The sequence below is a fragment of the Eleutherodactylus coqui genome, chromosome 10 (genome assembly GCF_035609145.1).
Source record: "Eleutherodactylus coqui strain aEleCoq1 chromosome 10, aEleCoq1.hap1, whole genome shotgun sequence".
In the NCBI taxonomy this organism is placed as follows: Eukaryota; Metazoa; Chordata; class Amphibia; order Anura; family Eleutherodactylidae; genus Eleutherodactylus; species Eleutherodactylus coqui.
Window position 1 is genome coordinate 65,771,115 of NC_089846.1, and position 27,199 is coordinate 65,798,313.

At 47.1% G+C, this 27,199-nt stretch overlaps 1 protein-coding gene across 1 annotated transcript in view; it reads right to left on the reverse strand.

Moving 5' to 3' along the window:
• Positions 1-317: 317 nt before the first annotated feature.
• LOC136581079 (uncharacterized) overlaps positions 318-27,199 on the reverse strand; it is a 44,466-nt gene continuing 17,584 nt past the window's right edge. The window contains exons 2-5 of the mRNA XM_066582069.1: positions 21,673-21,743; positions 21,199-21,583; positions 2,384-2,580; positions 318-496 (exon numbers count right to left, since the gene is read on the reverse strand). Coding sequence (XP_066438166.1) covers positions 318-496; positions 2,384-2,580; positions 21,199-21,583; positions 21,673-21,743 — 832 coding nt within the window. The remainder of the gene's footprint in view (positions 497-2,383; positions 2,581-21,198; positions 21,584-21,672; positions 21,744-27,199) is intronic.

The window sequence follows — 27,199 nt, forward strand, 5'->3', positions numbered from 1 at the left end:
ATTAGCGTTTTCTCGTCCATTCACACGGCCGGGTGCAGTGCATATAGCCCGAAATTCCCTAGGTCGGCATGAATCCTCGGAATTACTTCTAATGCCTAGAGTCACCTGTCATGTTATAGCAGCGTTGGACGCTGCTAAACTCCCTACCTTTTTCGTCAACTCCCATAGAAGTCTATGGGAGCTGCCAGCTTGACGTTTCTAAAAACGGCTAAAAATCAACCATCTGAAGTAATACATTGGAAACCAATGCTTCAGATGGTTGCCATTTTTTTTTCGCAGCTAAATTAGCAGTGTAAAAACGCTCGTGTGAGTAGAGCCTAACTGTGCAGCTGATATCTGCGCTCCCAAAATGAACTGCTCTCTGGTAATTCTAGATTTAGCCTTAAAGCTGAATGCAGAGCAAAACATCGTGTAACGCAGAACTCCTTTTTTACCCTGTTGAATAGTTGTTCGAAGGTGACGTTTTCCCTCAAGAGGTGACTGACTGGTCCAGGGACTGCGATTCATGAAATCCCGTTATTTTTCATTACGGGAAACAACAGGTTCCCCGGCACGAGATTTCTCTCTCATCATGGCCACACCATAATGTTCCATTTCCGTGACTTCCTATCTAGTGTCCAGTGTCTGCTGCCTCATCTCCCGGCTCGCGGGAATTAAAGCCTCCGCTGACGCCAGGCACCGACCTATGAGATGTGGAGACCAGAGAATAAAACGAGCTGTCGCAGAGCGCTAACAAGCCGATTTGGGTGGGAAGGGAGTTTTCTGTCTGTCATCACAATCTCGTTAAATGGAATTCTGCAGGAAATTCATATCAATCTGAATAATGTTATTTTCTGCTGGACGGTTTCAGACCGCGGGCCTGGGAGCAGACAGAAAAACAAAGACAGGACGCAGATTGGGGCTAGACCTCACATTTGTTTCTGTGCTGCTGATAAGCCTGAGGTCAGCCATACATTTACCCTGCTCAGGACGCAGGAAGAAAGAAAGGTACCGCTGTCCTCACAGAAACCTTCATTCTGTCGGCTAAACCGCTATAGGCCAAAAACTGCTAGTATTGTACTGTTTGGGGTCAGAGCCGCCCACCAGAATACCTCTAGACAGAGGCGTAATGGGGAGCTCCTGGGCCCCAATGCAAAATGTATAACAGGGCCCGCAACTATAATGCTTTAGTCGTAGTACTGAGCTCCCTATATGGAGAAGAGAGGCCTTATGGGTCCCCATAAGGCTCCTGAGCCCGGTAGCAGGGGATGGCGAACCTTGTAGTGGGAAGCCTATGGAGGAAGGGAGGGGGGAGCGCCGCATAGTATGAAATCAGCTGCGGGTACGCAACTGATTACTTGTCTAAATCCATAGCAATAGAGCGCATTTTGACAGTTTTTTTTAACACGGAAATTGCAACGGAAATTTCCACTGTGGACATTTTGCAGCATTTCCACCATGTGTAAACATACCATAAGGCCTCCTGCACACAGGCGGGTCGGACCCCGCAGCGGAGTTTGACCCGTTGCCCGGCCGGTGACCCCAGCTTTTCTGTCCAGCAGCTTCTTTCTGCGCTGGGATATGCCGGCCGACAATCCCGTCGCTCATGCGCAGTAGCCACTAGTGCTAGACGATGACGCGGATCCCGCGATACTTCCGCAGTGCTCACTTGACTTCAAGCTTATGGGCGGTATTTGCTGCGGTGTATGGAGGCAAACGCCTGCCGCGGACTCCGCAATGCAAATCCGCCCATGTGCAGGAGGCCTAAGTCAGCTTAAGGGTATGCTGCCACGTGCCTCAGTAGTAATAGTGCCCCCCACAGTGGCCCCAGTAGTAACAGTGACCCCGACAGTAGTCTTCAGTAGTAATAGTGTGAAAGTAAAGTGGTGAAGCTACTCCATGGGTGGATATACATAGTTCGTTGTGAATAGTGGTACAATTGTACATGGAAGGTGCTACCGGCCAGATGTGTACCTCTACAGGACAGGTCAAGAAGTACACAGTTGGAATGAGAGAAAAATAGCTCAAGGCGTAATGACTCCAAAAAATGGTGACAATGAGGTATAAAGATTTTGAGGAGTAAAACCAGCAGAACAAACGCGTTTCGAGGAAAACCCTCTTCTTCAGTTATTTCTTGGCAAGACATGCTGGATGGCTACGGTGAGTATTTAGGTTGCCATACTAGCATGGCCAATAGGGAAACTATAGGGAGAGGACCAGGCTGCAGGTGTGGCTCCTGGTATCTGAAGTGTAGATATCGCTATAGGGAGCCTCACAACCTCACAACCTTTTTGGCGTGCCATAACAATTTGCCACCCATCCACAGGCACCAATACACCCCCTTTAAGTACCCTGCATTTGATCCATGTAATGTTCCCCAGTGTGTTGCAATGAGAAAACTCACCATTTGTGTGCATCTGCCTGAGGATATTGTATTCCCCTCTGGCGGTGCGGATACTATTGGGCATGCGATGTCTCTCCTTCCAGCTTTCTTTGGCTGTTTGGCTCTTCTGTGTTTCGAGGTGCTTTATCAGTAAGGTAGCCATCTTGTCCTTTTTGGCTAAGCCCTTCCTTTGCAGAATGGACTGGAGCTCCTGTACGCTGAACACATCAGTATGGGCAATTATTACACCAAGCAATAAGATGTGAAATTAATAAATAACTGCCAGCAATAAAAGAACACAGCGTATATCTGAAGCACAGCTCTATACCAATACTATTTCATAAATGGGCTTACATAGAAATGCTGGGGTCCCACTATACTAAATTTTCCATTCCATTATTAGATCTAGCATTCCATTTTATATTTGTCTAAGGGCGTCCTGTTTTTATGACGATAAATGATACCATTCTGTCTGCCTGCATCCACCACTAGAGGGAGCTCACTGCATATGAAATATACAACTATACTCTGTCTCATGAGGAGAATGCAGCAGATAATGATGGCTTTGAGTGTATCACTCCGCCATTTGTAGTTAGGGGATTGGCCACATGTGATAAACGTCACTAGTGTCGATCACGTCTCTGTTGACCAGTAGAGAGCCGTTGGCTATCCACTTACTCCATTAAACTAATTGTGCATGCTTGTATTGATACTACTACTACTGGCCACTCCCCCAACCACAAACGGCAGAGGGATGCACCCAATGCTGCCGCTATCAGCTGCATTCTCTTCATGAGACAGACTATAGTATTGATCTTTTTTTTACACATCCCTGTTATGATTACTCTGATAATACATTGCAGCACTTCTGTACTGTAATACATTATCCCTATCCATAGCGATCATAGGCCATGGCAGACCTGGATGCCAGTCTCTGGCGTCTGGTTGTCATAACTACCCATTGGCCGATGACGTTACAGAGGGGGGTCTCCCTCTGTGAACTATTTACATGCCGTGGTTAACATCAATTGCAGCACGTAAGTGGTAGCAGTGGGGATCGGTGTTCTTACTGATCCCTACTGTTGCAGCAGCAGGCTGGCTGTTCACAGATCAACAACTACCTGTTTACACAGACCAATCGCCATGTAATTTCGTAGAGGTTTTCTCCAACACTACAGCTTGAAAGTGTCAATTTTTCTTCTGTCTGCTATTCTCAATGTCCATGTCTCACAGCCATATGTTACAATTAGGAAACCGATGGCTGTGATTAACCTTTGTTTGATGGTGACTGAGACATCCTTGCCGTTCCATATTGGGTCTTTGCTCACCATTGTCGTACGTCCCAGTGCTAATCCCTGCTTTATCTCATCTGTCATCTGCCACTGTGATCAATGACGGGCCTAAGGAATACGAAATGGGGATACAGAATGTTTCAAGATCAAATAGGGCACAAGGCAAGAATGTATCCTCGCTCCTTTTCTTTTCAGCCTGCATTGGGAAGTGATTATGAGGCGGCTGGACTCAAATAATCAGGGCATTGGGTTGAAAATAGGTGGAAGAACCATCACTAATGTAAGATAAGCATATGTTACGACCCTGGTAGCAGAGACAGCAAAGCATCTGAAGACAATGATCCTGAAGCAGATGGAATTGCTACTGTATGTACAATGCATTGGTTCGTATTTTGGCCTGCAACAAGGGTATTCATTGTCTCATGGGTCCCTACTCTCAGAAGACAACCTCCCCATGAATTCTGCCTGCAAGCAGGGCGATCGCCCCAATAGGGACGGCCCCACACTGGAACCTAAAGACCTGGCTTTCCCAAGATGGTAAACAATCCAAGCAGAACAGGACACAGTTCACACCAACACACAAGGGAATGCATACCACACGGAACAGGACTGTTCATACCACAAGTCTGGCCATCTGCACAGACATGTCACTGTTCACACCAATACACACTGAACAGAACTGTTCACTTTAAGTCCGGCCACCTGCACAGACACACAGAACACATTGCAGTTCACACCTACACAACAACATGCGTGAATTTACACACAAGGGTATTGGGAAACCAGCATCTTCTAGCCCAGTGTTTGTCAACTCCAGTCCTCAGGAACACTGAACAGGTCATGTTTTCAGGATTTCCTGAGTATTGTACAGGTGATGTGATTACTATCAGTGTGTCAGACATTGCCAAAATTGTTCATACTATAGGATGCCCTCAAAACATGACTTGTTTGGGGGGTCCTGAGAACTGGAGTTGACAAACACTGCTCTAGTCAGAGGGGCTGGTATTGATGTGCAGCAGACCAGTGAGGATTTGCTGGCTTGATTACTCCACACCCAGCCATCTCAATTTTCCCACACCTGTGAAGGTGTGCTCCTGGAAACCCATAGACCTACAGGTCCCAACAGCACAATCTAACACACAGATATAAAACATAACATTCTGGTTATCTTCAGCCACCACTAGAGGGCGCATGTGAGTTTCCAAGTTAGTACATTTCTTTTATTTTAAGGCACCCATTCACTTCAACAGGCTATTCTTATCTGAGAATCACACCAGAATAGGATAAGCTGCGATTTTTTTTTTTACAAAGATCATTGGCCTGTGAAAAAACAAAATCACACATATGAATTCACACATTTGTCCTAAAAAAGTCATACAATTTGTCACAGGTCCTGCTTGCACAAAAATTGTGTGGCTTTGTGAGAGGTATGTTGCTCTGCGACATTTTCTTAAGAAGGTGGAGTGGCTTGTCAAGAGGGGGCTGAAGACCCTGGATTGTAACATTTGTGTGTAATTTACACCACAAACTAGTTTAAAATATACCAGAAATCTGTGTAGCGCATCGCACGCTGGTGAGGATAATATTAGGACTGGCGTACGAAACTCTGGTCTTACTAAATCTCCCCATTGACTTTAAAGCCTTATTCCCACTGGCAAGTGCGATTTTGATCAGTGAAAAACTGACCGATTTTACTGCGATGAGTAGTTTACATCAGTTTTTGAGTTAATACACGACTCTCATCCAAATGCAATCCGTTTTTCATGCATGTGAACAAAAGGAAGGTGGTCCAATGCCATGTGAGTTCATTCCATTCTTTCAGTGCACCCATTGACCTAAATGGGTGATTCTAGGCTGAGAATCACACCAGAATAGGACATGTGATTTTCTTACACAGACTGTCGGACCGTAAAAAAAAAAAAACGCTCATGTGGAAACACATATCGACTTTAATGAGTCCGAGTTCTGTCAGTTTCAAATTTGTCCGTGTGATTAAACCCTAAAGTTGGCTTCAAATAGACATACTTGCACGCGCAATACGCAGTTAATAGAACCCATTGATTTCAATGGGTTTGTTCACATTTCCGCCCCAAAGATAGAACATTTGCACACCAAACATTCCCATAGAACTCAATGGCGGGTGGGTACAAATGCTCATGCAATATGCAAGGACATGAGTGAATTGCGAAGGAAAAAGAACACATGTGGAACGCATTAAGACTAATTAGCCATGCAATTGGAGCATCTTTGTTCGCCGCGCGCAAATGAACATATCTTGTGAGTACAAAGAGTACAGTAAAAGTGATGCGTGTGCAAAAAAGCATTGTTCGTTATGTAGAAATGCTACGCTAAGGCGCGCACAAATACGTTTACAGTCGTGTCAAGCCAACCTAGGGCTGCCTTGTCACAACCAGGAAATGCTGTGAAATCTGCTGAATTTTTTATTCTTGGGTCTTAAATAGAGATGAGCGAACGTACTTGTCCGAGCTTTATACTCGTTCGAGTATTAGGGTGTTCGAGATGCTCGTTACTAGAGGCGAGCACCACGCGATGTTCGAGTTACTTTCACTTTCATCTCTGCGACGTTAGCGCGCTTTTCTGGCCAATAGAAAGACAGGAAGGGCATTACAACTTCCCCCTGCGACGTTCAAGCCCTATACCACCCCCCTGCAGTAAGTGGCTGGCGAGATCAGGTTTCACCCGAGTATATAAATCGGCCCCTCCCGCAGCTTGCCACAGATGCATTCTGACATAGCTCAGGGAAAGTGCTGCTGATGCTGGAGCTGCTATAGGGAGAGTGTTAGGAGTGATTTTAGGCTTCAAGAACCCCAACGGTCCTTCTTAGGGCCACATCTGACCGTGTGCAGTACTGTTGAGGCTGCTTTTAGCAGTGTTGCACATTTTTTTTTTTTTGTATATCGGCCGTGCAGAGTATTGCGGCCTCAGTCTGCAGTAATTTTACATAGTATAGGGCCAGTAGTGCTGAGGCAGGGACAGTGAAAAAGGTGAAAGAGATATACTGTCTATATAGGCAGTGGGCTTTTTCCAAAAAATTTGGGAAAAAAAAAATCTATTTGGGCTGCCTGTGACCGTCCTCAGTGTACTGCGTCTCTGCTGGGGGTAGTAGTCCTAATTAATACGCAGCCAGCTAAGTGTTACAGTGGGCTTGCGCAAAATTCTTTCCTGGCTCTGCGTTGCCCGTTACATCACCGCTGTCATCCTGTCCAGAGGGAAACAGTCTGCAGTAATTTTACATAGTATAGGGCCAGTAGTGCTGAGGCAGGGACAGTGAAAAAGGTGAAAGAGATATACTGTCTATATAGGCAGTGGGCTTTTTCCAAAAAATTTGGGGAAAAAAATCTATTTGGGCTGCTTGTGACCGTCCTCAGTGTACTGCGTCTTTGCTGGGGGTAGTAGTCCTAATTAATACGCAGCCAGCTAAGTGTTACAGCAGGCTTGCGCAAAATTCTTTCCTGGCTCTGCGTTGCCCGTTACATCACCGCTGTCATCCTGTCCAGAGGGAAACAGTCTGCAGTAATTTTACATAGTATAGGGCCAGTAGTGCTGAGGCAGGGACAGTGAAAAAGGTGAAAGAGATATACTGTCTATATAGGCAGTGGGCTTTTTCCAAAAAATTTGGGGAAAAAAATCTATTTGGGCTGCTTGTGACCGTCCTCAGTGTACTGCGTCTTTGCTGGGGGTAGTAGTCCTAATTAATACGCAGCCAGCTAAGTGTTACAGCAGGCTTGCGCAAAATTCTTTCCTGGCTCTGCGTTGCCCGTTACATCACCGCTGTCATCCTGTCCAGAGGGAAACAGTCTGCAGTAATTTTACATAGTATAGGGCCAGTAGTGCTGAGGCAGGGACAGTGAAAAAGGTGAAAGAGATATACTGTCTATATAGGCAGTGGGCTTTTTCCAAAAAATTTGGGAAAAAAAATCTATTTGGGCTGCCTGTGACCGGCCTCAGTGTACTGCGTCTCTGCTGGGGGTAGTAGTCCTAATTAATACGCAGCCAGCTAAGTGTTACAGCAGGCTTGCGCAAAATTCTTTCCTGGCTCTGCTGTACGTTCCGTAAGCGAAGTCAGCCTCCAACCACAGGCCAATAAGCGATACATTTAATTACAGCGTTCTGTTTCTGCACTACTGGTAATACACCATGCTGAGGGGTAGGGGTAGGCCTAGAGGATGTGGACGCGGGCGAGGACGCGGAGGCCCAAGTCAGGGAGTGGGCACAGGCCGAGCTCCTGATCCAGGTGTATCGCAGCCGACTGCTGCGGGATTAGGAGAGAGGCACGTTTCTGGCGTCCCCACATTCATCTCACAATTAATGGGTCCACGCGGTAGACCTTTATTAGAAAATGAGCAGTGTGAGCAGGTCCTGTCGTTAATGGCAGAAAGTGCATCCAGCAATCTATCAACCACCCAGACTTCTACGCCGTCCACTGCTGCAACTCTGAATCCTCTGGCTGCTGCTCCTCCTTCCTCCCAGCCTCCTCACTCCATTACAATGACACATTCTGAGGAGCAGGCAGACTCCCAGGAACTGTTCTCGGGCCCCTGCCTAGAATGGGCAGCAATGGTTCCTCTCCCACTGGAGGAGTTTGTCGTGACCGATGCCCAACCTTTGGAAAGTTCCCGGGGTCCTGGGGATGAGGCTGGGGACTTCCGGCAACTGTCTCAAGAGCTTTCAGTGGGTGAGGAGGACGATGACGATGAGACACAGTTGTCTATCACTGAAGTAGTAGTAATTGGAGTAAGTCCGAGGGAGGAGCGCACAGAGGATTCGGAGGAAGAGCAGCAGGACGATGAGGTGACTGACCCCACCTGGTTTGCTAAGCCTACTGAGGACAGGTCTTCAGAGGGGGAGGCAAGTGCAGCAGCAGGGCAGGTTGGAAGAGCCAGAGCGGTGGCCAGGGGTAGAGGCAGGGCCAGACCGAATAATCCACCAACTGTTTCCCACAGCACCCCCTCGCGCCATGCCACCCTGCAGAGGCCGAGGTGCTCAAAGGTCTGGCAGTTTTTCACTGAGAGTGCAGACGACCGACGAACAGTGGTGTGCAACCTTTCTCGCGCCAAGATCAGCCGGGGAGCCACCACCACCAGCATGCGCAGACATATGATGGCCAAGCACCCCACAAGGTGGGACGAAGGCCGTTCACCGCCTCCCGTTTGCACCACTGCCTCTCCCCCTGTGCCCCAACCTGCCACTGAGATCCAACCCCCCTCTCAGGACACAGGCACTACCGTCTCCTGGCCTGCACCCACACCCTCACCTCCGCTGTCCTCGGCCCCATCCACCAATGTCTCTCAGCGCACTGTCCAGCCATCGCTAGCGCAAGTGATTGAGCGCAAGCGCAAGTACGCCGTCACGCACCCGCACGCTCAAGCGTTAAACGTGCACATAGCCAAATTGATCAGCCTGGAGATGCTGCCGTATAGGCTTGTGGAAACGTGGGCTTTCAAAAGCATGATGGCGGCGGCGGCCCCGCGCTACTCGGTTCCCAGTCGCCACTACTTTTCCCGATGTGCCGCCCCAGCCCTGCACGACCACGTCTCCTGCAACATTGTACGCGCCCTCACCAACGCGGTTACTGCCAAGGTCCACTTAACAACGGACACGTGGACAAGCACAGGCAGGGCCACTATATCTCCCTGACGGCACATTGGGTGAATTTAGTGGAGGCTGGGACAGAGTCAGAGCCTGGGACCGCTCACGTCCTACCCACCCCCAGAATTGCGGGCCCCAGCTCGGTGGTGGTATCTGAGGCGGTGTATGCTTCCTCCACTAAACCACCCTCCTCCTCCTACGCAACCTCTGTCTCGCAATCAAGATGTGTCAGCAGCAGCACGTCGCCAGCAGTCGGTGTTGCGCGGCGTGGCAGCACAGCTGAAACGACTCAGCTTAGGAGAGAAGAGGCACACGGCCCACGAACTGCTGCAGGGTCTGACAGAGCAGACCGACCGCTGGCTTGCGCCGCTGAGACTCCAACCGGGCATGGTCGTGTGTGACAACGGCCGTAACCTGGTGGCGGCTCTGCAGCTCGGCAGCCTCACGCACGTGCCATGCCTGGCCCACGTCTTTAATTTGGTGGTTCAGCGCTTTCTGAAAAGCTACCCACGCTTGTCAGACCTGCTCGGAAAGGTGCGCCGGCTCTGCGCACATTTCCGCAAGTCCCACACGGACGCTGCCACCCTGCGCACCCTGCAACATCGGTTTAATCTGCCAGTGCACCGACTGCTGTGCGACGTGCCCACACGGTGGAACTCTACGCTCCACATGTTGGCCAGGCTCTATGAGCAGCGTAGAGCTATAGTGGAATACCAACTCCAACATGGGCGGCGCAGTGGGAGTCAGGCTCCTCAATTCTTTACAGAAGAGTGGGCCTGGTTGGCAGACATCTGCCAGGTCCTTGGAAACTTTGAGGAGTCTACCCAGATGGTGAGCGGCGATGCTGCAATCATTAGCGTCACCATTCCTCTGCTATGCCTCTTGAGAAGTTCCCTGCAAAGCATAAAGGCAGACGCTTTGCACTCGGAAACGGAGGCTGGGGAAGACAGTATGTCGCTGGATAGTCAGAGCACCCTCCTGTCTATATCTCAGCGCGTTGAGGAGGAGGAGGTGGAGGAGCATGAGGAGGAGGGGGAAGAGACAGCTTGGCCCACTGCTGAGGGTACCCATGCTGCTTGCCTGTCATCCTTTCAGCGTGTATGGCCTGAGGAGGAGGAGGATCCTGAAAGTGATATTCCTAGTGAGGACAGCCATGTGTTGCGTACAGGTACACTGGCACACATGGCTGACTTCATGTTAGGATGCCTTTCTCGTGACCCTCGCGTTACACGCATTCTGGCCACTACGGATTACTGGGTGTACACACTGCTCGACCCACGGTATAAGGAGAATCTTTCCACTCTCATACCCGAAGAGGAAAGGGGTTCGAGAGTGATGCTATACCACAGGACCCTGGCGGACAAGCTGATGGTAAAATTCCCATCCGACAGCGCTAGTGGCAGAAGGCGCAGTTCCGAGGGCCAGGTAGCAGGGGAGGTGCGGAGATCAGGCAGCATGTACAGCACAGGCAGGGGAACACTCTCTAAGGCCTTTGACAGCTTTATGGCTCCCCAGCAAGACTGTGTCACCGCTCCCAAGTCAAGGCTGAGTCGGCGGGAGCACTGTAAAAGGATGGTGAGGGAGTACGTAGCCGATCGCACGACTGTCCTCCGTGACGCCTCTGCCCCCTACAACTACTGGGTGTCGAAGCTGGACACGTGGCCTGAACTCGCGCTGTATGCCCTGGAGGTGCTTGCTTGTCCTGCGGCTAGCGTCTTGTCAGAGAGGGTGTTTAGTGCGGCTGGGGGAATCATCACGGATAAGCGTACCCGCCTGTCAACCGACAGTGCCGACAAGCTTACACTCATAAAGATGAACAAAGCCTGGATTTCCCCAGACTTTTCTTCTCACCAGCGGACAGCAGCGATACCTAAACAATACGTAGGCTGCACCCGCGGATGGAAGCATCGTTCTCTATCACCATAAAAAACGGGGAACTTTTAGCTTCATCAATCTGTGTATTATATTCATCCTCCTCCTCCTGCTCCTCCTTCTGAAACCTCACGTAATCACGCCGAACGGGCAATTTTTCTTAGGCCCAAAAGGCTCAGTCATATCATTTTTGTAAACAATTTTTATACGTTTCAATGCTCATTAAAGCGTTGAAACTTGCACCTGAACCAATTTTTATTTTAACTGGGCTGCCTCCAGGCCTAGTTACAAATTAAGCCACATTAACCAAAGCGATTAATGGGTTTCACCTGCCCTCTTGGTTGGGCATGGGCAATTTTTCTGAGGTACATTAGTACTGTTGGTACACCAATTTTTTGGGGCCCTCGCCTACAGTGTAATCCAATTAATTTTTTGCCCACCTGCATTAAAGCTGACGTTACATCAGCTGTGCTGGGCACTGCAATGGGATATATTTATGTACCGCCGGTGGCTTCCTGGCACCCACCCATGCTGTCGGTCCACATGGACTTCCCATTAGGGAGATGTACCTGCCTGTGTATAAAAAACTCGAGCCTGACTGGGGCATGCAGTGTGGGCCGAAGCCCTCCTGTTTTTAATCAGGCGTAAGCTCTGCTGTCCAGGGCACTGCAATGGGATATATTTTTGTACCGCCAGTGGCTTCCAGGGAGCCACCCATGGTATCGGTCCACACGGACTTTACATTAGGGAGTTGTACCTGCCTGTGTCTATGTATTAAAAACCCCGGTCTGACTGGGGCATGCAGTGTGGGCCAAAGCCCACCTGTATTTTATCTGACGTTACCTCAGCTGTGCAGGGCAATGCAATGGGATATATTTATGTACCGCCGGTGGCTTCCTGGCACCCACCCATGCTGTCGGTCCACACGGAGTTGTAACTGCATGTGTCCACTTCTAAAGAACCCCAGTCTGACTGGGGCATGCAGTGTGGGCCGAAGCCCACCTGCATTAAACATGACATTACCTCAGCTGTGCTGGGCACTGCAATGGGATATATTTATGTACCGCCGGTGGGTTCCAGGGAGCCACCTATGCTGTCGGTCCACACGGAGTTGTAACTGTATGTGTCCACTTCTAAAGAACCCCAGTCTGACTGGGGCATGCAGTGTGGGCCGAAGCCCACCTGCATTAAACATGACATTACCTCAGCTGTGCTGGGCACTGCAATGGGATATATTTATGTACCGCCGGTGGCTTCCTGGCACCCACCCATGCTGTCGGTCCACAGGGACTTCACAATAGGGAGTTGTACCTGCCTGTGTCTATGAATTAAAAACCCCGGTCAGGTTGGGGCATGCAGTGTGGGCCGAAGCCCACCTGCATTTAATCTGACGTTAGCTCTGCTGTCCAGGGCACTGCAATGGGATACATTTATGTACAGCCGGTGGGTTCCAGAGAGCCACCCATGCTGTGGGTGCACACGGAATTCCCATTGCGGAGTTGTACCTGCCTGTGACTATTTATAAAAAAACGCGGTCTGACTGGGGCATGCAGACACCTTGACAGAATGAATAGTGTGTGGCACATAGGTTCCCCATTGCTATGCCCACGTGTGCAGCTCCTGATGGAGGTGGCACAGGATTGGATTTCTCATTGCTTCTGTACAGCATTGTGGGCTATCCCCTTTTAAAGAGGGTCGCTGCCTAGCCGTGCCAACCCTCTGCAGTGTGTGCCTGTGGTTCCTCCTCATGGCAGACGCACTTTCTAAATAGACATGAGGGTGGTGTGGCATGAGGGCAGCTGAAGGCTGCGCAGGGACAATTTGGTGTGCGCTGTGGACACTGGGTCGTGCAGGGGGGGGGGTTGGGCAGCATGTAACCCAGGAGAAGTGGCAGCGGAGTGTCATGCAGGCAGTGATTGTGCTTTGTTGGAGGTAGTGTGGTGCTTAGCTAAGGTATGCATTGCTAATGAGGGCTTTTCAGAAGTAAAAGTTGTTGGGAGGGGGGGGGCCCACTCTTGCCGCTATTGTGGCTTAATAGTGGGACCTGGGAACTTGAGATGCAGCCCAACATGTAGCCCCTCGCCTGCCCTATCCGTTGCTGTGTCGTTCCCATCACTTTCTTGAATTGCCCAGATTTTCACAAATGGAAACCTTAGCGAGCATCGGCAATATACAAAAATGCTCGGGTCGCCCATTGACTTCAATGGGGTTCGTTACTCAAAACGAACCCTCGAGCATCGCGAAATTTTTGTCCCGAGTAACGAGCACCTGAGCATTTTGGTGCTCGCTCATCTCTAGTCTTAAACAATAGGCGCATGCGCAAATACACTCGCCGCTACAGAGCATATTAGCACATGATCCATGGAAAATTTATTTTTGACTGTTCAAACTTTGCTCTATTCTGCACGAGTTTGAAAAAAAAAGTGGAAAGATAGGTCCTGCCCTATGTGCGAGAAAGATAGGGCAAGTCCTATCTTTTCTCGCATGTTAATAATAGTATTAACGCGCAAGAATCAATGGTTTTGTTTCATTCTGTTTTGCGACCATGATTTTCACGGACAAAATTATGTCGTAAACATGATGCGGAATTGAACTCTTGAAATACAAGGGGTAAACGTGCCATTTATACATCCATTCAGTCCATATGCTGCACTCAGACACTTCTGTCCACCTCCGTATCTCTGGAGCAGAGTGATAATTGGGACTAGTGTTGTAACCCGCTGCAGCTATCAGATCCGCTTTACTCTCTGATTGTCCAGGAAGATTTGAGAACAGCAAATAACAAAGAGATGAAATGCCTTTGTGAAGCCCAACAGCTCTGCAGCCAACCTGCACTCACCGAGGTATGGACTGGTACAACCCTGCCACCTGCTGGTCAGAGGGTGGAAAAGCTCACAGACTATGATGAAGATTTCCGGAAAGTTTCAATAACTTTTTAATTTGCATCAAAGACCCCCAATTCAACATACAGTTTGGATATTGCAAAGGAAACATAATACTGCGGAGCGCATATGGTACCTATCATACAGGGTGACACGGTGTCTAAGGCCGCTCTCACACAGCCCGCTTTTTACTGTCATTAGTGCAGCATTTGAGATTTCTCGCTAATCGCAGTACAACAACTTAATTACTTTGAATGGGGCTTCACAGACCTGCGCTCGAATGCGGTGTTTGTAATGCTGCAATTTTGCAAGCGCTGTCTGTTCTATTTTCCAGCGTTTTAGCACTTTTTAATGCACTTCATCACCCATCACAATGAAGGGGTGCGTTAAAAACCTTTGTCAGACGCTGTACAGTGCGTCAAAAATGCAGCCTGTGAAATACCGTGATTTCAAACGCAGTGCTTTGTGAATGCATGTCTTCATTAAAACCATTGGTGGGGATTTCGACTTAAAATCAGCTGAAGATCACCTGATTGGTGGCTGCAGCGATTGGTGGTCATTGTCGGGTGAGGGCTGCAGATTGCAAGGTGAGAGAAGCGAAGTCGGGTGTAGTTCCGCAGCAGATTTTGAGTCAAAATCTGCACCAATAGTGTGGATTTTTACTCTATTTTTGATGCAGAAATGCCTTATTGTCACATCGCAAGAAAATCGCGTAATTTTGTTGACAGTATGAAAGCGGCCTTATTCCCAGTTTCACTGTGAGTGTATGTGCTTTTTACACCAGTTTGTGTTGCATCTTTGATTTTTTTAAATCGTCGTTGGCTCGTTCGCTTCTCGTTGTGTTTAAACACTACCCACTCAGTTTTTCACATAGGAATGTGAAACACTTAGGGCACTGCCAGACGCCCACCACGAATTCCTCAGCAATGTCTGTCTATAGACATGCTATATTAAAAGATTCTTCCCTGCCCATGAGTGGAAATCAACTATGATTTTCCGCTCGCGGTGGAGAATCGCAGCATGCTCTATTTTGTGCAGAAAATTACACGGGCGGCTTCCATTGCAGTCAATGGAAGCCATCCGTCGCGCCATACTTCCGCAGTAAGTACTGTGAAAGTATTGCAGGAATCCGTGTCCTAGCACAGCGTCGGCGTGTCATGTCATGCATGCCGGCTCACCAAACGAGACACTCGTGGCGGATCCAGACAGGTGAGTATAGGGTCTCTGGGGGACCCGGCCGTGGGCATGAGGCCTTAAAGAGTGTCACGGCCTGTTGGTCTCAACCCATAGATAGACTGGCTGCGCTGTTCCAGTCTGTCCAATAGGTTGATGTTTATGTTTTTGTGGTTTGTCATTTCTTTAGGTGTTACTTTCGTAGTTTGTCTGTATTTCCTCAGTGGTTTCACTGTCACTGATTTTGCTCTCTTGTTTCGGATGTGGATTTTACCCCGGTGTTTGTGGAACTCCGTCTGTCCAATTGCATTGCCTCGGTCATTATGTAAGTCTGCTTCAGGGTCTGGTTGTTGCTGATTATTTTCAGTCTTGGTTGGAGATTGGACGTGTTTGTGGTCGTTGGACGTGTTTGTGGTCGTTGGACGTGTTCGTGGTGGTTGGAGTTCTGCTGTAAAGCTAAGCGGTGCTTTTGTTTGTTCATTAGTGTTTTCCTTCCTTCGGCTGCTAGAGTTAGTGGCTGAGGCACGATAACCTCGCTTTTAGGCAGGGCGGTTCTCGTCGTAGTAGTCTGGGTGAGGTTGGCCCTTCCTCCTTTTGTGTAGGTTATATGATATTTCACTCCATTCCGCAGTCTGCTTCCTGTGTGAACACAACCTTACGTTCGTCCTGGGCATGATGCGTATTACGATCAGGGCAAACGTGACAATGACAGGTGAATGAGAAGTTCACGATTCTCAACCATGATCTGCCTTTCTAAACAGGCTGCACAAGCGAGAGCGAGTTGGTGATGATGTCTCCAGCTCGTTCACTCGGGCAAAAGAGAATCATGCATTTCTGGTTGTGTGTAAAAGGGCCATTGGTGCTGTTAGACTATATTGACAGGGAGTCGGGTGATGTAAGTTTTACTCACACACTCCCTGGTTCACACAGCATCCACCGCTGAAGCTCGTGCAGCACACAGAAGTCTGACTTTTTCAGAGACTCATGCGTGGGCTCTGCTATACAAGTCTATGAGAGAGCGCGTACATGGGATTCTTTTTTTTTTACATCCGGACTTCAGCGGCGGGAACAAGAGAGCGCCATGTATAAAAACTACATCACTCGGCTTCCTGTCACCCAGCCTAACAGTACCATAAGTTAGTTCATGGTGTTTTAGGCAGGTGACAGGATCCCTTCAAAGTATAACTAAACTTTTTAAATACGTCTGACATGTAAGGGAGTAATGTAGTATTATGTGATTTTACTGTCTGCTGTGACATATGATATATCTGTTTCTTTAAAGGGGTTCAACCAATATTTCACTTTATGCCCAATGCACACAATAGGGGATAACTCGCTGATCGGTTCGGGTGTTGGTGGGGGTCTTACCACTGGGAACAAAAAACAAATACTTCTGTGAAAGTAGCAAAACATTATTAAAAAAATTTGACTGACCCACAGAATTAGTTTAACATACTATTTATATCGCACAGTAAACGCTCTAAAATATATATAATCCACGCCAGAATTGTAGACTTTGTTAATCCTGCTTCTAGTAAACATGGAAGAAAAAGTGATGAAAATGTTAGATGTTCCCAAAAATGGGATAAATGGAAACTAGAGCTCTTCCACCAAAAAAAACCTTATAGAGCTCCATCTATGGTAAACTAACACTGTTACGGCTCTCGGAATGCGGTGACACTAAAACATATCTTAAAAAGCAAACAAAACCAGATTTTTTAGTGTACAAAAATAGAAAAACATTAAAAACTGTTCAAACTTGGCATCATTGGAATCATGCTGACCTAGCGAATAACACTATCACATTATTATGTGTGCGGACTGCCGTAAGAATGAAATACAAGAACAATGGTGGAATTTCTTTTTTCCCCAGTTCACACCCCCCAAAAAATAAAAGTTATACAAGATTTTATTATAATTTTAGTTCTCCAAAATGCCATTGAAAATACAATGTGTCCCACAAAAACACAAGCCCTCATACAGCTGTGTGGGAGGAAAAATGAAAACGCTATGGTTCTAGAATGCCACAGTGAAAAAAACTGAAACATTATTTGATCATTAAGGGCTAAAATTGGCTGGTGATGAAGGGGTTAAAGTCCACTGGAACGTCACAGAAATAATGCGAAATCCTTCACATCTGCGTCAGAACCTCCGGCCAAAGGTTCCTTCACTGATCCGGCTCAAAATACCATCGCTTGCAGCATTTTCTCTTCCGTCCAAAGTCCGGGCAGCTTGGCAGATAGCAGACAAGCCCCATTATAGTCAATGGGGTTCGTGTCCAGCGCTGTTCGGTTCCATAGAGAAAGAACCATTCAGCCGCAGGAATTCCCCTTTTTGCTTCCCGAACTGAACAGGAAAGCAGAACTCTGAGCACAGATGTGGAAGCACCATTTCTGACACTTTCTGTATCTTTAATCATGGTAACTTAGTATAAACCCTGCCACCCAGGGCTGTGGAGCCGGTGATGGTTACCATCTCTTTGCTCAGTTTTCCTTTTTGGGCCCTCTTGGGGTGTACTTGAGAGAGTAGGGAGTTTATGGAGCTGTTTTCCCTTTTGCCTTTGGATGAGTTTCTGGGCATGTGGGCTTCGGTGGCATGATATGTAAAGTATCCCAACTTGTCGGGCGCACTTCAAGCCCTCGTAATTCATGATCTGCGTTTTATTTCCCAGCGCAATCTTTTAAAGAAAATGCTCCGGGATGTGGTGCGAATCTTGGGGCTTATGGCTGGATTGTGTTAGATGTAGTCTGAACTGAACCCAAGGCTTGTTTGGTAGCATGCCAGGGGGACAGCGCTGTTTTCTATGTCTCATGGTAAAATTAACAAGAAGATGACTTCCTTTTTCCATAATTTAGAGGGAAAGTGGTTCAGTACTGCAATTTGGAGGGTGAGGTAGGTGAATATGTTTGTGCAGATGGTATCCACCTTACGGACATTTCAAAACTTTACTACACTCCTTTGAAAGAAAAATGCGGCAAATTGTGCATTGAATTAATTGTACCATATTTATAATATATATACATTTCTACCAACTCTGACTACACCAAAGTGGAATTACGACTCCGACTCCACAGCCCTGCTGCCACCTTCCTCAAATCGTGACAACCAATAACAACAATCTATCTAACGGATGTCTATTAAAACACCTCTTGCTTATTAAAAAAAAGCAAGCGAGAATCATCCTTAAGTTTGAAAAAAAACGAGGTTTTAATTTTAGGCAAAACTGCCCAGCCCTATGATGGGGGTGCCGGTGTGAGACCCACACTGATCTCTAAAACGAGCGGGCAGAAGCACTCACCTGAGCACTGTGCCTGTTTGGCTGGTTCTGTCACTGCTTGGAGACGTACAGTATATGGGCACCATAAAAAGTCTATGGAATCCGTACCAGGCCTGTGGAGTCGGAGTCATGGAATTGGAGTTAGAGTCCCAGTACCATTTTGGTAGAATCGGAGTAGAAATGTAAAGTTATATGTTTAGAAATTGTATCCCAATAAACATATTTTATGTTCTATCTATCGCTTGATATCATAATAGTGATAATTGTCCAGATGTTCCCATTTTAATGCACCAAATTTATCTTTAAAAAAACACCAGTCATATATGAAGGAGTCGGAGGCAGAAAGTTGAGGAGCCGGAGGTTTGGCCTACCAATGTCACAGCCCTGCGTACAGCGCTCACGATGACAGCCAAGTGAGTACAGTGCTCAGATGGGTGCCTTTGCCCCTCCGTTTTATTGATCGTTGGGTCTCAGCGCCCAGACCCCACCGATCAGAACTTCTGACCTATCACTATCACGTGACAGAGGTTTTAAAAAAGTTTAGTCACACTTTAAGGCCTGTGTCACACCAATGTATTTGCCTGCACAATATGTAGTGAATAGAGCCCACTGACTTCAATGAGTTCGCTAACATAAGCATATTTTGTGTGCGCATTGTGTTTACGAAAAAAATGTGCCGCATGCACTATTTTCCTGCGTACTTCTATGAATGGGAGCATTGTTGTGTATTTTTTGCACTCGCAAAAAGTACAGTAAAGTATGCACATAGGAACGCAAATATGCAACACTCATAGTGCAAATACATGCCGCAAATGCGCACATAAATGCGCTTATACCCCTGTGTGACACCAGCCAAAACCGTTTCTTACACTAAAATGAGCACAATCACCTGTAGTTATCAAGGTCTCCTCTGTCCAGCTTTCATTTCTTACTGAGGGCGGCTTCAGACGAATGTAAGCACAAAAAAATTTCATGGTAACGCAATGTTTTGCACTGTGGAGGTCGCGTTATTGTGCTTTTTTATGCACATTTTTCTGTACTTTCTGTGCTGCAGGGGACCATTTACATCGGTGCGGGACACAGCCACGCCGTGATTCGAAAGGCTGTACAGCCTAATTAATCCCCAGTGTTATTGATTTCCCTGCAGAATTGCGCAGTTCATTGTGCAATTTCCCGGTGATTGGCTGCGCATTTGTGCACCCCCATAGATTCCCATGATGCCTTAGGTGCGCACAAAAATAGAGCATGTTGCAGGTTTTTTTGCATGCAGTGCACAAAGTAAAGCTGTGAATGAACTCATTATACACAATGGGTTCTATTTTCTGTGCAATGCACACGCAAACTTTGCACGTGCAAAAACGTGCGCAAATGTGGTCGTCTGAAACTGCCTTTACTGCATATCTGTTTCTGGAAAAGTGGATATCAGGTTTTATGACAGTCCCGAATGACACGTCTGCTTAGTTAACAGCTCTATGGGATTAGTGGTGGTGTCAATGTGTAAGAAGGAGTTACTAGGAAAGCTGGCCTAACAAGCATCAGTCTATGGAGAGCTGCAGTCAGGCCAGGACACTCATCCTGTGCCACGGGTGCAGCCAGAATACTCTCGTCTGTCACCGGCCTAAGAAACAGTCCAATATCATTTCTAAGAACCTGACGTAAGAGGATTATAAATGTAACTGCTGATTTGTAAGGCTCTTTCAACATAACTTGTTTCCAGATGTTACAGAGGAAAATGAAAACTTTGAGCCAACTGTATTACTTCCATTTATCCAGCAGAGGGCAGTGTCACAGCTATCAAGTATGGCAGCTATAATAAGGACGGCTACCTTAGCATCTCCTGCTGTCACGGACACTAAAGTTGTTGGGCAGTCTGTTCTGCTGGCACCTTAAGGAGAGAACCGTGACAAGACTATGTGATCACTTGGTGGGCACAAGCATCATGTGACCCTGGTACAGTGGCGCACACGCACCAGCGAGTAGCATCACATCCAGTCACCGTGCTTTTTTAATACCGCAGCAACAACTAAGTGCAAAGTGTGAACATACAATAATGAGAGGGTGATAAACAGCCGCCAACAACCTGGGCAACACGTATCCCCAGATGGCACACAGGATTGGACACGCCAAAGTGAATCCGTTCCTGGGAAAGCTGGGTAATGGCTGATATGATCAAAAGAAGAAGCTGCTGGGCTCCAGTGCAAAATCATTATATGATGATCACATGTCATTTATTATATAGGGGAGGGTTCCTATAGTGTTATTTACTGCACGCTGTGATTACGGCAGGGATTCCGTCACAGCTGCCCAAATCAGCACTGTGTCGGGACCCCCAACCATTCACTTGCATTAGTGGAATGAGCACCACCTTGGCTTCCTTTGGTCGCTGTTATGCTTGGAGTCTAGAATAGCGTAGTGGACGACATTATTTTATTCTCCGGACACAGGAGGGATAGTTACTGGTACTGCTGTCGGGCACTTATGCATCTGACAGTCGTACAGTGTAAAGGTACCTTGATCCAATGTCCCTCTGTAATACTTCCTGTCAGATATTCTCCCTTTCAAGCTTCCTATGCGGTTTAGATCAGGACCTGTTGGATATTGTTCCTATAAGCAGACCGTTCACAGGCAGAGTGGCATATAATCCCCAAATGATGGCCCAAATACTGCCACCTCTCTTCGCCCTGTCCATAGCACTCATACATTCTGTGAAGGGTTATCAAAGACACTTACGTGAGCGGCTGCCAGTTTAGGGATGTGCTGTTCTTGGCTGAATAGCTGAGCATCTGGTCGTCTCCAGATTTCGGGGCGGTGATGGTGGGCACAGAGCTGGGGGAGACGTCCTTGGTGTCCGTAGTCAGCATTGGAGTAATTGGAAGAGAAGAGATGATGCGAATCGGAGATGATGTTACAAAGTTGAGATCCCGTGAGATAGCCGCTGCCTCTTCTCTTATACTGACAGACGGAGGAGTAGAAATAGATCCCCCCGTGAGAGGTGTGGAGCTGGTAATCAGAGACGTACTCCTCTCGCAACGAGACCCTTCAAAGCCGACCTTGCATACACACTTCTGTGGTTTCCTGCAGACACCCCTGTTTTTACATTTGGGGGTGCATATAGCTGTTGGATGAAAGGAGTAGACAGGAATAAGATAGGAGATCACCCTTTGGCTTCAGGCCACAAATTCCAAGGTTCCTCACAATTCATACCTCTTGTACATGTCCCGGTATTTGGGGCTGGGCTCCATCCTGGACAACACTTATCTCCACAGCGGTTGGAACTAAAAGATGAAATACAAATAGCAATACTTAAAGGAGTTGTCCAGGACTTTTACTATCTATCACCTATCCTCTAAAAAGGTAATCAATAGTAATTAGTGGGGTTCAAACGTTTGGAATCCCTGTCGATCAGCTGATTTCTAGGCCCACTAAGTGCAAACAACGCTGGAAGCACGTAGTGCTGTCAATGTTGCTGTGGCCGAGTTTGGTACTGCAGGTACAGCTAACATTGAATTCAATATCAGCTGTGCCTGTAGTACCAAATCGGGCAGCCGTAATACGGATAGCGCTATCTGCTTCCAGTGCTGTTTGTACTGGCATTGGCCTAGGAATCAGCTTATCAAAAGGAATTCCTAGTGCTGCATCCCCGCTGATCAACTATTGATGACCTATCCTGAGAATAGCTCATCCATAGTAAAAGACTCAGAAGTCCTGGACAAGCTTTATAAAGGTAATGCATCATTAGAAAATGACCAATTATGTAAATCAAGTTTTTATGTTTAACCATAGTTCTCTTCAATGTACCCGCTCCCAGTTGAAACTCTATGCGGTGTATCTCAGAGCACCGGGTAACTATGAAAGTGTATCGCAGTATATTACCTCATGCCCTGGAGCACAGTGCATGGCCGGGTGCAGAGAAGCTTTCCTCTTCCTGGAAAAGCTCTTTGCCTGATCTTTAGATTGAGTAAAAAATAAATAAATGACAGTGCTACATTAAACATATATATTTTTTAGAATTTTTGGAGATTTTTTTTAATGTCATGATTAATATTTAAAAAGATCCTGCAGTTCTCACAGTGTCCACTAAGCCTAAACGTAGTCTGTAGAGAAAACTGTGCTTTGCATCAATAGATATGGTTCATAACTCATAGATTGGCCAAACCAAATAAACCAGTCAAGAGCATATCCAGTAGTGAACTTGTAGAACAATGCCGCTGTGTCCTTAGACACTTAGAGCAGAAAGAAGATGTCTGAAGACATGAGGCCCTGGCTGGTGCATTAGCCACTTTTCCTCTATCTGCTTTGATTGTGTTTGGCCCTTAAGTAATTGAGTTGGAGATTAGCGGGTATGTCTAGAAGGTGCCCTCAGCCTGCACATCCTCCCTAAGACAGATGACACCTCCGGCCATGTATTATCTGGATAGAGACCTTTACCACAAAGGAGTACAGCAAGTACCAGCAGTTCTTATCCCACATAACACGTCCTGTATCTTATCACCTGTCTGTATAATCCATTCATCATGGCACACAGTCTATCTACAAGTATCTTCTTCTCATCCTAACTTCGCCTACAAGCAGGCGACTCTTAGCTCAGAGACATTTCTCCCTTTAACCCTTTCGGCTACAACAGCAATAAACAATTCAGCGTAGAAAACCAAAGTAGCTGATGACCAACTATAACCCATGGTAGAACTGACAACGCAACTGCAAGGGTGGAGAACAATGTATGTTAACTCCTTACGCTTTCAGAGATTCTTAGTTGTCAGATACTGCAAAGCTAAGATATAATTGGACATTTATGTGTTTGTGTTCACAGAGTACAGAATGCCTGTCCCCTTTCATTTATGTGATATATCTCTATGCAGGATTGATGACAAGGAGACATAGCCTAGTAAAAATAGCTTGGATTGCCTTGCTTATGGGAGCTGCTGTGGGCCAGAAACAGTGGGAGAACGCAGGGGTTCCAGGCTACTCCCACTGGGCAATGGTAAGTCAACATAAGGGGAGTACTGTTCCCACTGGTTCAGTTTGTGGGTTACAGCCTTGTTACAATAGTGTGATATTACAGCAATGCAAGACTGCAGAGCCAGACGGGTTTGGCCAGAGCCCTGGAGGTGTTCAGACCTGAAAACGTCATAGTGTGGCACCACGTGGTCATAAGGTGGGTGCTTGATGCCTTCAGAACTAGTGACAGTGTGTGAGTTAAACCCCTATATCAATGAGGTACCAGAAACAATCAGAAAACAAGTAAAAGGGAAAGATACAGCTGCGACTGAAACATTACTTCCGTTTAAGTGTTGTGCCTCTCCAGTCGGAGAGCAGTTGACCATTTGAAGTACAGGGTTATTACAAATGGTCTTCCCACATTAATGACACGCAGATACATAGATTTGATATCAATGGAAACAAACTCAAAAAGTTCTGTTGCACAGCATCAAAAATGTTTTCCACGAGTAAACCTCTTTTGGCTTAACTTATTCGACCCGCATGACCAAATTCCGATCAGCTCAACGTATTTCTAGATGTAAATGATCCCTCCGCTAATCCTCTCTATGTTGAGAAACCTTTAAAGCATTTCTCAGAGGTTGTCTGAAGTCTTCGATTTTGTTTGCTAAACATGTCTTCTCACTCTGAAGATGGCATGGCCTCTTGTTACCTGAATCTAGAATCTATGTATATTGTGAACCCTTCTGAAGAGAACAAAGTGCTGTGGCTACACCAGGGCAGGCAGTATCGACTGGTGTTGCAAGAGAGGGCCTGTAGATCTACCTTCTTCAACAAACAGCAGTATTATGAGCTGGGTAACCGATCAAGTAATTTACTAGCCCACTTGGTCCATCAAAACTCTGTGTCCTTAGTTATCCTTCATGTTAAGTCCTTATAGGGAGGGGGAGGGAGTTTAGTAGCGGCTAGCACTGCTAAACACTAACAGGTTCTTCTAGTTGGGGCATTTAAAAGTGATTACTAGTAGTTCTGCCGACCAAGGGATTTTGGGGCGGTGGAGCAATGTCCCTCCAGCCAGCCATGTGAATGGACGGAAAAATTGTGAATATTCTTTGTTTATCCGATATTTGGTTCAGATGATACTAATTTTATTGTGCGGCTAACTTAGTGTGTGAAAGAGTCCTCAGTCTGACACAGGAGACATAGCCAATGATAGTGTTTCCATTAGGGAGAGGTTCCAGCAGTTTTTAGTGACCTCTATATTCTACTAAATTTAATTGTACCCAACAAGAATTGAGTGACTACCGTGATAGACTTACCTTTGTGAATTTAACCTTGGACTAGAAAACTTTTCTAGATGCCCCATTTACTCTTACAGAACTAACTGAAGCCATTTCTGGTGTGGTGAAGGGTAAGGCATCAGGTCCAGATGGGCTTCCGGTGGAGATGTATGTAAAATACCAAGATATCATCCTTCTTCAGCTTCTAGTGGAGTACCGTGTGGCCTATTGGCAGGGTTCTATACCAGCATCCTTTTATGAAGCTAATAGTGTAATTATTCTGAAACCAGATACATTTCCCATTGATTCCAGTTCTTACTAGCCAATTTTAATATTCAGTGTAGATTATAAATTACTGACAGAATGCTGGTGAAGCGCCTCAATGCTATTATACTGGACTGAATTCACTTGGATAAAACTTGGTTGATGCCCAGGAAGCCCACCTCAATAAACCTAAGCAAAGTGTAGGTTGTTATCCAGATCGGGGCAATTACAAAGGAAGACTGGGCCCTGACCTCTCTTGATGCTACAAAAGCCTGTGACTCTATTTAGTGGCCCTATTCATGTTTTGTTCTTTATAGGTTTGGCTTTGATGAAGTTTTTATTAAATGGATTTCCTTATTATATAAATCTCCCATGGCAGTTGTCTCAGTTAATGGCTCCCGCTCCACATATTTTTAGCTGCATACAGGTACTAGACAGGGGTGTCCTTTGTCTTCATTATTTGCCAGAGCTATTGAGCCCTTGGCTTTTATCCGGTGAGAGAGCCCTGTGTACCGTATAACCATAGGGAATCGGGAAGACCATGTTGCTATATATGCTAACAATCTTATGCTATTTTTGTCAAATCCTACGGTATTAGTGTATCTTGATGCCACCGGAAGGTATGGGTGTGACAGGGCTTACATAGAGGGATGACCCTGTAACACCCCTACCTCCGCATTAGTTATTAGTCACCGTGTTGGGCCGTGCCCCCGCAGCACTGTTACTCACTAGCCGGCCGCCTCATTGGTATCTCCGTTTGGTGCTGTTTTTGTTGCGACGGAGGCCTTCTCTGAGGGCTGGCACTGCAGGGCCGGAGGAGCAGGGAGGCACAGCAGTGGTGGGGAGCAGCGCCGCAGAAATACCAACGGCGGAGGCTGCAGCGGAGCACAGGGGAGACTGCAGCTGGCCCCACCTCAGAGTCCGGAACCCAGCGGCGGAGCGTCCAGCATGCAGCGCAGCAGGTGACAGAGCACACTGCACAGGACTTGGTAGTGGAGGCGCTGAGCCACCGCAAGAGACCGGCACAGCGCAGACAAGTGGAGCCAGAGGGGAGCTCAGGAACGCCTGTAAGTGCACCGCCGGAGGATGCAGAGTAGGCGGTGGTGAGGTGAGCAGCGCGATCGTCCAACCACAGAGCTCAGACAGGGGGGCATGAGCCTTTAAGTGCAGCGCTGTAGCCCGCAGCGCAGGTGGGGAAGGTGAGCATCGTGAGCGGAGAGCAGACACAGGGGTGTAGGAGGAACAGAACGTAGCCTATTTCGCAGAGCCCCGCCGGCTTCTGCCACAAATGTAGGGAACTAGGACCTTCAGCTCTTGAGCCAATCCGAAGCTAGGGGTGTGAGTGGGGCGTTTCTCCTGGCAAACCCCTAGCTTCAGGTGGCGTCAAGATACACTAATACCCGTTATCACTTTCCCATGTGATTGGACATATAAATGAGTTTGTAGATTTTTGGGGCCTCCATATTAACTGGACCAAGTCTGCTCTTGTGCCCCTTTCCCAAGATAAATGTTCTATGTGACCGGGACTCTGAGGTCTCCAGTTGACTAGTAAATTTAAGTATCTTGGCATCCAGATTTAAAATGATTATAAACTCTCTCTCTTAATATATTCCCTTTAGTAAACCATTTTAAATCTAAATGTAAAATTGGGGGTTCGCTGCCACTTTCAGTTTCTGGGCGCAGTAATCTTATTATAATGATAGTATTATACAAGTGCCTCTAGTTATTACAACATATATAGCGGTTCTAGTTTCATGTAGATTCTATAGAACACTTCACTCCCTCATGACCTCGTTTATTTGGGGGAGCTCCCACCCCAAGCTGCGACTTTCCACACTCCAGCGCCCGGAGCAGGCAGCGGGGACTGCTCTTCCTGGCCTATTCCTATACGATGGAGAGCCAAAAAACTGGTGTCTCGGCGCAGCGCTCCAGAAGCAATCACATTACTAGGATGATTAGGTTCAACTTGTCTAAGCATTTCTGTTGAAAAAACTTGCACAGAGGCGCTCCGCTGTTCCCACACTTACTGGTGGACGACTGGATAATTTTTGCTTACTTTTTCCCTAATATTGGAGCACCACTTATAAACTGCTCCCACTAATTTTTTCTCCAAGAGTGCCCCAAGACAGAAAGGCTGGTAAACACTGCCTTAATGTCTCATTGAGTGAACCAAACGGGTGGCAGTCTGAAGGGCTAAAATCGGGACTATAGAAAGGGTGATCCAATAGCTCAAACTTGAGTTGTCATGC